Below are 11,902 nucleotides of genomic sequence, written 5' to 3' on the forward strand. Positions count from 1 at the left end.
TGTAATTTAAAAATTATATATGTGTTCGTGTTTCAATCAATTATTTAACTAATGTAATACATATTTTTTGTATTTTTGTATTTAAACATTTCATCTTTAGGATAACTCATTCAAGGTATTAATATAGTAACAATTAAGAAAATTCTTTTTTACTTACATGGGTGCTATTTCGCTACCTTGTTGCATAATGGCGCCTATCGCAAACCAAAAGGCATTTTTAAAGGAAAATTGATTTTCAAGTACTTCGGGTTCTTCAATGCAAGGGTAAGGATTGCTCCATTCTGCAGGACATATTCTCCCAATTATGTAGAGTAACAATGATACTATCACATATGCGCCAATCAAATAAATCCAGACATCGTTAGAAAATGGTGATAAAAATGAAAATAAACTCGGAGGTGCTTTTTTTGGTTTTTTATATAATATGCTAATTCCTGTGTAAAATTATATCTTTTTAACGAATAAAAATGATTTTATATGTATACTGATGGCAAAAATCAAATTAACTCATTTAACATATTTATAATAATTATTACTTTAAATTTATTGACCTAAATTCATAATGGGCGTTGTAAAGTCGAAATGTTCTGCTCGTTGTGATGTAATAGTGAGATCCGTGATAGCCAAATCTGCTTCCTAAAAGAGCGTTATATCTTCGATTTATAGATTCCGTTATATTAATGCAAACTTTTTATTTATATTTTATTACTTGATTATATTCCTCGACATTTAATACTAACATCAGCCATAATTTTTCCAAGCATACCAGTCCACTTTTCATTTTTTAAAGAGCCATAATCGCTACTTTCCACTTGCAAAGTAAAATTAAATTTAAGTATCTGACTAATTTCTTGTATGATGTCGACTGCGAAACCTTCATAACGCTCATTACCACTCAATGTATCCATCGATTCTTTTATCATGCTATATGGGGCCGTTATTGATATTAAAACTATAAATGTCTTATTTTGTATGTTCAGTTTAGAGTCTGATTTTTGAGTACTGATGTCTGGAAACCATTCGATATTTTCCCCTGCTGTACTATTCCATTCACCAATTTTTATCAGACCCTTTTTTTCAGTCAAACGTACGATATCCAATTTTATATTACTTCGTAAACCGTCTCTATCAAATTTGACAAGACCCGTTAAACCTCTTATTTCAGTCTAAAAGTGAAACAATACGATAAAAATTACTTTTATAATGAAAGAATTATTGAAATTAAATAATTAATTCGAAGAAATATTTATCATAATTGATATCAAAATTTATTGAATTAATTTTATGATATAGCAATTTCTATATTTTTTATTTATTAATGTTCTTTAAGAATAGCAATTGATGCCAAACAAATTTATGTGTATATACAATTTGATTATAATATTTGATATATTAGAAATATATAATATATTTAAATTAAAGCATTTCTTGTCTTACCGATCGCATAAAGTTGCTTAAACTCAATCCATGTTCCCATCTGCTATTACCATCGCATTTCAACAATTTGTTGACATTGACCTTTGTAGCATCCTTCAATTGTTTGAAAGCTCTCGCAAACAATTGAACTGCATCGTACATGAGCGCATGTTCAACTCGCAGCTGTGAAGAATTGTTTTCTCGTTCGTTCTTATGCCTGTTCGCGATTTGTAGCACTGTCGGATCTTCCGGATCAATCAGACGAATGCCAGTTAAATTAACGCCAGAAAACTGATATGGCTCTAAATCCAAAGTTTGCAGATCCTGATTGCAATGTACATTTATTGGCATATATTATGTTTAATTGTTGGATTATACTCATGTTAAACTTTTACTCGTAATTTAAATGTCATACAAAATTGAAAATTCAAATTATAAATTAATAAAGTTTGGATGAACTGATATTTAATACATTTATATTAATGAATACATTGAACCAATCGTTAAAAATTTCTAGAATCAATTTGCATATATCAGTCTTATAATTTTATAATTTTTAATCAAAATTTTTATTTATTATATATATGCAATAAAACTTTACTAAATTATCTTCTACTAACAAGTATTACACTATTCATATACTTTTTACACAATATGAATTTTTATCGAAAATGTAGCTTATATTTATGATGTATGTTTCAAACGCAAAATTTTATTGCAATTATAATTATTATTATTCTATAATTGTATAATAACTTGTGCAAGTGTTTTCTTACTAGCGAGGTGACAATGACTTTGTACTTGTCGGATAAAATCCCAACTTGTTGAGCCTGCTTCAGAACCTCTTCGAGAATTTCGTATGAACAGTCGATGACAATACTTTCTATGTCCTTCGATGTTTTAATTTCTTGCATTCCTTGCCTACATAAGATTCGATACCAAGCTATACAATTAACTAACTTTTTCCTTTAAAATATTTCTCAATTAATTAAATTCGCCGATCTTTTTAGTCTCACTTAATCACTTCCGGCATAATTGTCACTTATTGAAAAGAATCTAGCTGTCTTGTTTGATTGAAAAAAATCTAAAAGTCTGAATAGTATTCGACTCGAAAGTATTCTTAATATGAAATTTAAAAATATTTATATATTTATAATCGACTATATTAACTCGACGCTCCAAGTTAATTATAGAGGAAAGTCAGTCGATATCGATATGTCACTTTGTTTTTAGACAATATTTTTTTATTATATATATTTTATTAAACAAAAGGTAAAAATAAAATTTTAAAAATATAAGTACAAAGTGTCTTCTATGAGATAATACATAGTTTTTGTAACATTGTTTGCAATTTTTGTAATAATTAATTTTTTCGTAAGATAAGCAAAAATAAAGGTCTGCAATAAAACGGACTCCAAAACAGTAATGCTACGTATTCTTGTTTTTTTTCTTTTACAGGAATTATCTGTATAAAATATTTACAAATGAATGTATATAAAATACTTCAGAATCTTTTCACTTCGTTATAAAACATTTTTATTGGATTATATGTATATGTATATTTATTTTATGTTCTGTGAGATGCGAATAGAGTAACGCAATAGTTTTTCAAGAATTTTTCCATATATGCATGATTGTCTTCAGCTCCAATAGAACTATTTGATACTATAAAGCAATATTATAAAAATTAAGTTAACTCATTATGTTAGTTCATGTTTGTTTTATAGATGTGGCAGTTTACGTTGCATCCCAATTTTAATTTTAACATCGTATTATGAGAAACTAAGAGAAAAAATAATATAAATAAAACTGATTTAGGAAATTAAAAGCATTTAAAATGACGAAATATTATCAATAGTCACTATTATTTAAACTGCGCAATTTGCAAAAGAAAATTATAAAAATTTTATTTTCGCATTCGTAGAATTTATTTTTAACTGATTTGATTATATGTAGAAACAAGCAACAAATACACAAATTATGAATTTTTATTTCTTTAATTAATGGCTAAACAGATCATGATTTTATTAGTATTAATAAAGTGCAATAGTTTCTGAGAAATAAGGGGGTATCACTTTAGGAGACTTATGTTAGTATCGGCGACTTTCCTCTAAATATTTGCAAGAAGATGTAATTTTTCTGTCATTGTGAGATCTAAAAATCTTTGATTTATTTACAAGATTAGATATTTATATTTATACCTGTAATTCGGTCCATAGCCTAAATGATATATAAATGCAGAATTGGCATTTGTGTTCCATCGCTTCAGCAAGAGACGCATGCGAATCAGACTATCAGTGTTCTCATACAGTATTGCAAAGGATTTCCATTTCAATTCTGTGACTAATTGATAATAAATCTGTAAAAATTTTGTTGATGATCATTATTACGTGACTATTATAAGAACGCATCGAATAAAATAAAAATTAAAATAAAGGAAAGATTAAATAAAAAAATTATAATTAAGACACAAAATATTAAAAAACATATGTTACTGTTCTACTATAGTAATCATGAATAATTTGTTTATTTTTTTAGTTAATGAAGACAAAGATTATATTATTTTTTTATATAAACAGATAATGAATAATTATTTTCGAGAAAATAATTTTTTTTTAAATACAAAATTATTTATATGTGTATATATTATTTGTTTATATATTATTTGTTTATATGTTATATGTAACCATTTATATTATTTTTCAATTACATCATATTATTTAATATGATTATAATCAATCTTCTAACTTCATTACTTACTCTTGATAATGAGCTCACATGCGGATACAGATTCAGAGCTATTCCGCGTGGTTGGAAAGATTGGTCAAGATCCTCTCGTACAGAGATTTGTGGTACTTCTACTATATCGCATATACTTTGCACGTGCTCGGCAATTACTTTTTCCTGAGGTCCAAAAACACCTACTATTCCCAGATCTAGCAGTTCGCATACTAAACATTTTGAAAAATAAATTGTATAAAAATACATTCATATAATATAATTCTATGCTACATTATTTTGATCATATTTTCGGAAAAAATAATTTAATAATTATTTATTATCTAGTATTATATCTATGTAGGAAAATTCGTGCTATGTAAAAACATAAATTTTTTACAGAGTTATGTTTTATTTAAACATATAAAATGTGAATTAAAAGATTTTTATACAACGTAGAAACTTATAACAACATTGCTGCAAAGTTGAAATTTTACTGTAATATTGCTGAAGTGTTGCAGTGTTGCTGCAATATTGTCCAGATAATTTGTGCTGTATTTGTTTAATAAACGAAAATGTGATCTATATTCAATTCAAAATTATCTATATTCAATTCATTAAATATTTCAAGAAGTTTAGCTCAAAATGACATATAAACAGTCAAAAATTCAATATTAAATGTATGATATATTGAATAATTTAATATTAAACACACATCACTTTGGCATTGACTAGCAGTTTCACCTTTCGATGATACTTCGAATGAGTCCCCTTCAATCTGCTCTATTTCCGGTTCGAAGAATACATTTGAAAGTTCTTGGTCCTCATTTTCATTCACAGCTCTTACTGACAATTCGAACATCTGTTGGATTTCTTCATCTTGATCGAATAGCCCTGCTGTAAATACATAGCCGATTCTTTTTAAAATTGAGTTTTATTGACATGACTGAAATAACTCACAAAATAGCTCTTTCATAAAGTAGTACGCATTAACAGTATGGCTGTGCAAATCCAACTCAACACGGTTTTTTCAACATATTTCTTTTAATATTTAAAAATTAAACTAACAATGATATTAACTTCAACCGTCATGTGCAAATTTATAATAATAAGAATGTTTTAAAGGTTTACATATGTTGTTATATTTATATTATAATACTTTATTTTTTATAGCAAACATTGATAATTTTTGATATTATGTAGGAATTGATATATTATAAGGATTATATTTACTTTTAGATTTTAGATATTGTACTGTTTATAGACACTTTAAGACTCATAATAAAACATAAATACATAAATAACTTTCATATTTTATTTACATTTTATTCACGTCAGTGAACATTTATCTTACCTATCGGAATCTTTTTTGGAAAACTTAGCACACATACGTAAGGCAGAAATATCGGCAATAATATCAGTAGAGTCTTGGCCATCATCTTATAGTCATTCTGCGTACACACAAAAGAACAGATATTAAAATGCAGCCTATTAGTGAGCATCTTGACAGGTGCAGATGTGTATCCAACAAAGTCAGATATAAATGGCACATATGTACAACTAAATGGAAAGGTTTTGAACGAGCACTTAACTAGCCGACGTTATATAAACTAACCAGAAGGCACGGCGCCGCCTGAAAATCACTCTCGCTGCGCATAAATATTTAGACCCGTCTAAAATCAATCTTCTAATATTGAGTTTAGTTATTTGCTTGATGCTTATACTCTTAATAAATCCCTATTGAGATCTATCTCAGAGATTCCTACGTTACTTTTCTGAGTTTATTTTATCTGTTGTGAAAGTAAGTTCTCTTTTTCTTTCTGCTTCTTTACATGTTATTACAGCGATTCTCAAATCATGTGCCAAAATAAATCAATAATAATATATTTATACAAGTAACTTGTTAGCTATTTATCATCCTAATTTCTATAATTTAGTTTCCGATGCGTGCAAGAATTGTCATATTCTTTTTTACTTATTTAAAAATCCTTGTATAAATTTAAACCTTTCTTAACTAAATTTCATTGACTTAAGTTGACGCATTTTATTTTAATCAACATGTTGAGTAAAATAGTTAATCATATGAAAATTTTCTTCGCTATCAAAAAATTGTTTCTAAAATAAAGTACATAATTACTTTAACTAGAAATAATAATAATTATCTTAATGAAATAAATGCATATTTTCATAAAATAAATGTATATATTTTTCCTTTGAAAATCATACATTTTTATATAATTTTATATAATTACATATAATTAAACAGTTTAATTAAATTTCTGTTCAAATATAAATCATGAAAATAATTACACTGGCTGTAAAAATTATTAATTTGCTTTACACTCTTAAAATTTAATCCTCCAAAGTTTTTCTCAAAATAACTCTCTTGTTCTTAATTATTTGATAAGAATTAAATATTCGTTTAAACTTTCGATGAGATAAATTTGAACAAGTGTTTAGATACTTGTAAATATTAATTTGATTTTATTCTGATTAATAATATCAATTTCGAAATGATTTTTTAAAGTTACGTAAATATGTCTCATTCGCTGGAAACAACCAGCTATCTTGAGAGTACGAATTTGTAGCGACGTCGCACGCATTCGAAGTATGCATAGCTTATTGTCATCATGCCAAGTGTACGCAGTCTGGCGCGTTTTTTTTCATTCACACATTCATTCAAGGCTCTCGCTTTCATATTTATTTATCACGGTGATTTTGGATATTTCGCAATGTATCAGCTCGTCCATTCGTATTACGCAGAATAAATCATTAAATCCCGCAGATTTCTGCAATTCAAGTTTTTAAATGGTTCAGCACACGATATCGGCACAACTTGGAAAACTAACGAAAATCTTAATAGAACGCATAACCATGTCGATATATTTAGACGCCGAACATCTCCGCCGCTACTGGTGCTTGTCGCGTTCGTCGTGTGACATAGATTACAACAGGATACAATCGAAAATATTTTTTTAATAGGAAATCGCCTTGCACGTAATTTTTCTATAAGTTTTAAAAATTAATTTGCTCTGTTTTTTTCTGTTCTTTATTTTATATTTACTGTGAATATTTGGAAATTCGAGAGTATTTTTTCAGAAAATATATTAAATGCTTAAATTCTATTCGTATCATTGAGTTTGAAAAGACAAACTTGCCCAATTTTCTAGACTTTTCTTCAAACTCGTTTTAGTCGTTTGAAATTCAATTACTGGTTGAATATTCTAGAGGTGAAAGATTTTTTTTTTGCAAGGGGATGGAAACACGGAGCGAATTATACGCGAGTTCTAGAGAAGTATGTATCGGGATTTAACTGATAGACGACGAAGAATTGTTACTTCACGAGAGGATTATCTCTAAGAGCTTACAAGGGCTTACCTAAAAACGTGATGTTGCGACTCGTTCCACTTGGCACGAAACTTTTTGAACCGCTTTACCGAACGAAACTCGCGCGGCACGCGACTCTAAATCCGAACGGCACTTCTCGCGCGGCTGATCTTAGCAGCGCATGCTCTAAACTCCCTTCCCAGATTTCGTCGTGACGACGAAGAATGCTTGTCGTCTGCGTCGTCGTCAACGGATGGAGTAGAAATCTAATGCGCAATGGTACTTTTAGGGAAGCGACAAGAATTAATCAGCGTCAATACCATATTATATGCTAACTACATAGAAATCTAAGATGTTGAAGAATTTTTATATTTTAAGAAACATTTTTTTATGTTGTTCTTGATATATTATAATTAAAAAAAAATTTTTGTTGTGAATGTAAACTGAACCAAAACTAATTTCTACGTCATCAGTAGATCATTTTTATTTAATTTTATGCCGCAAAAGAATCGAAAAAAAATAATTTTTCAAATTTGTTTAGATCTGTCTTTTATATCTCTTTTATCTCTTAAATCTCTATATCTTTATTATTATTAGAACTCTGTACTATTAGATATCTGTAGAAAAGATTACACAATAAAAAAACATTTTGTACTTGTCACGTCAAATATGTTAAATTTAATATAAATTTTCCAATTGTGTACTATGTGCCAACAATGAATTATTGTAAAAGACTTCCCCTTCCCCCAAAAAAGAGAAATACTTAAATGATATTAAAATTTTCTCAGTTTTTTGGATATATTGTTTGTAATAATTATTGTAAAAGATTGCTTAAAAGTATTTGTAACAATGCGTTGTTATTTACGTTTCTTTTTAATTACATTAATACTGACATTAAGGGTGGAGTTGAAAGAGTATTTAATTTAGCATATTAATTTAGATGTTAGAGAAATTAATTGCATGGATAATGCAAGATTATAATCGCAGTTAAAGATATAACTAGAGGCAATTAATGTGAAATTGAAATTATAATTATTTCGCATTAATTACTACCTAAAATAATAGAAAACGCGTTATTGTTTTAATATCCTTAATTATTTAATTTTGTAATTTACATTTAGGTTGGTACTCATAGTTTTTGTTTCAAGATCATCTTAATAAGTATTGTTTTAAGATACTAATGTGTGACTCTATGATTGATTTATCAATCACATTGGATATCTCTTATATAATAAATACATAAATATCATGTATTATACAATTCACATATAAATTGTGATGAATTGTATATACGTTAATATATAAAATAAATACATTAACATTTTTATAATGTAATATTAAGATTTTTATTTTTATTTAAGAGAAATTATTCTTTTGTAATTTAATTATATTACAATTTCAAAATAATAGAAAAGAATGCAGTTACAAGCTAGGGATTGTTATGATTAAATAATAATAACTGGTCAATCGGGAAAAAAGGTGATGAAGGCAATTATAATAGAGAACATTTGGATGAGAATTTACAGACGATTAATTTATTCACGTTTAATATGTGTTGATGCTTGTATTACATTTTAAGAAGTAGAATCGCGATAGGCTCTTAACAAACTCGTATGTCGTGACATATGAACGGAAGTATGTAACGAGAATGTAATAGTCGATGATATTTACAATTAGTATATTGTGTATATGTGTATGTGTATATGTATGTATCTGTACATTAACGACGTGTCTGTATGTACTCTATGATTTGCATTTCAGAATTCGATAAATTGTATCGAGAGAAACAAAATCCTTATGAAAAGTGCAAGTACAGGAGAAAAAAAACAAAACGTACTTTGCGCTTCTCTTCGCTTTTACGTTCGATCTTAAAATAGTATCCGCGTACACATTATTGAAATATCATACACTCTTCAATACGGCGTCGACATTCATACTCTTTATATAGCATTCATTTTCGAGAGTTTAAATACTAGATTGGAATCGCGATGTTTGTTTCTATTACATTTTTCTCTTTTTAAGTTAGAGGGAAGACTCAAACGAATACTGCTTGGTTCACAAGGTCCGCATAAACGCGAATCAAACGGAAATGTTAATTGAACGAACGAATATCAGTTAGAATAACGACGTATTTCTTAAAAATAATTTTGTTAGGACAATAGAGCAGTCTTTTGCATCAGATAAATATCGACAATACATTACGCGAATACGATTTAAAATATATTATCGACATAATCTGAATAATTAGCTTAAAAAATTAACTCCCTATAGAGTATTCAAATAATATTTTAATGACCTTATGGACCCCGTCAGACCAGCTATAGGAATGAATTCAGATAAAATATGTTCAAAAATTGTAACTATTTATCGCGAATTACACATACGAAACATTGGATTGCGATATAAAGTGCAAATTACGATATCAGGGGCCTAATTTTTGAAATGTATGCTTACGAAAAATTAAGGAAATCTATAACATATGTAAAGTATGCTATATTTTTGTATAGTTTCGTATGCGATATTTTTCAAGAATTCAACCCTTGGTCTCGCAGATTATGGAATCCGTGAAAATCCTTTCGCGTTATTTATATATCACGTGGAGATTTTTGAAATCGCTATTGTCCGCGCGTATTACGTTCCACCGTATCCGAATAATTTTATATGGATGACAATATTCGGATTGATTTCAATAGAATTACATAATAACAAATAGTGCATCTTTAATATCGATGAAAGATCATTCAATTCCACGTGATTCTCATTCATTCGCTCGTTTCCTTGCACGCATCTTCCTTGACGTTCAACAGACCTTACGAGGAACTAGATAATGGACTATCTTATTCAACGATGGTTCGTAAAAAAAGGACAGACGTGTATACACGATTAGAATTAAGTCCCTGTTTCCTTTTATATATCGTCTCTGAATTTCATCGCAAATTCTCGTCGCAACAAATTTATAAGAGTTTTCTAATGCTAAGAGCTTTCGACGACACATTCTCTCTTTTTCTTTCCTATCAAGAAATGTAATATCAAATTTGTGTTTGACTTGATACTCGACAAAATTCAATCTCGCTATAATTATCTGAGAATAATTCATATTTTTTTATTACATTTGAAAATGATTTCACAGTCAGAATAAATTATTTTTGTAGCGATTTCTTTTTCTGGACCGTCGATGTTTTGAATTGATCGATTATGTATGTTTTAATTCGCACATGAGCAAGGAAACAATTAACTTCGCAAAGAAATTCATCACTCGGCCAGGCAGTGGCCCCTTTGTTCACGTCAAAGGTGCTTTTCCAACGAAGTGCCTGTACTTGTTGCACGCCGCGTACTTGCCCTTCTCCGAAACGATCGACAGACTTGAATGTTGCCCCTGACATCGACAAAGCGCCTTTCTCCACGACTTTTTATTTCCGTTGCCGCAGTCCAAAGCGTATCGCAATTCGCTTGCCATTTCCGAACACACGGACTTCTGAAAGTTCCACGAAAAAACGATTGCGAAAAGCTCATATATTGAATAAACGAGTCGTTCAGCTCAAACTCAAAACATTGAGACTCAAAATTGTATTAGTTTTTATTTTTTTTACAAAGATGCAATTGAAAGTTAATGCAAGGTAATTTATATTCAATAAATTTGAGCTGAAAAACTAATATCATTTAAGAATCTATAATAAATGATTTAGATGACAGAAAACACAATTGAGATAAAAGATTTAGATTATATGAATCTGTGTCAGATCCGGATTATTGTTTTAGGAAAGTTCAATAAAAAATCTTAACGAAATTTTTGTAAATAAATTATTATCTTGTACATTCAGAAATCTCAAAATTTTTGATGTTAAATTTAATGTAATTTTTATAGCTTAAAGAAAGGATCTAATACAACACTGAAAAATATAAAAGATAAATGTGCTCACCTCCTGTAAATCCGTGACGGGAGAGAAGCAAGAAACATTGCGACACAACTAACAATGTCATACTAAACTATCACACAATACGCGTCCTTTCAATTTCATTTACGGCTATAAATAATGCAACATTTCGAAATCGTAATTTTCGTACAAGTTACTTCGTCATGACACAGAGATTTGTCTATTCAATAACGAAATTTTGGAAGTCCGCGTGCTTCTTACATGGATCGGAAATTTACATTAAATTGCGACGAAAGCTGCTTGTGGATAAAGATGACTATTTTCTAACATAATATTGTTAGACGTTACTCGTTCTGTACATTAGTTAATTTCTTTATTAAAATCTATATTAACGTTTTAAATATCACAACATATAAAAGAAAAAGATAAGAATTAGTAATTATATATCCTTCAATGAAACTCTTATTTATAAAAATAAAAAAATCTTGGTAGATCGAGTTCCAAGAATAATCTTAAAAAATGTTAAGAAAATTTTATATTCTTATTTTATATACTTATATATAATT

At 28.5% G+C, this 11,902-nt stretch overlaps 1 protein-coding gene across 1 annotated transcript in view; it reads right to left on the bottom strand.

Moving 5' to 3' along the window:
- LOC108685538 (glutamate receptor ionotropic, kainate 2-like) overlaps positions 1-5,573 on the bottom strand; it is a 9,651-nt gene extending 4,078 nt beyond the window's left edge. The window contains exons 1-9 of the mRNA XM_018190390.1: positions 5,489-5,573; positions 4,879-5,031; positions 4,177-4,367; positions 3,618-3,775; positions 2,193-2,337; positions 1,438-1,740; positions 741-1,166; positions 552-636; positions 158-434 (exon numbers count right to left, since the gene is read on the bottom strand). Coding sequence (XP_018045879.1) covers positions 158-434; positions 552-636; positions 741-1,166; positions 1,438-1,740; positions 2,193-2,337; positions 3,618-3,775; positions 4,177-4,367; positions 4,879-5,031; positions 5,489-5,573 — 1,823 coding nt within the window. The remainder of the gene's footprint in view (positions 1-157; positions 435-551; positions 637-740; positions 1,167-1,437; positions 1,741-2,192; positions 2,338-3,617; positions 3,776-4,176; positions 4,368-4,878; positions 5,032-5,488) is intronic.
- Positions 5,574-11,902: the final 6,329 nt, after the last annotated feature.

Source organism: Atta colombica, unplaced genomic scaffold (genome assembly GCF_001594045.1).
Source record: "Atta colombica isolate Treedump-2 unplaced genomic scaffold, Acol1.0 scaffold153, whole genome shotgun sequence".
Lineage (NCBI taxonomy): Eukaryota > Metazoa > Arthropoda > Insecta > Hymenoptera > Formicidae > Atta > Atta colombica.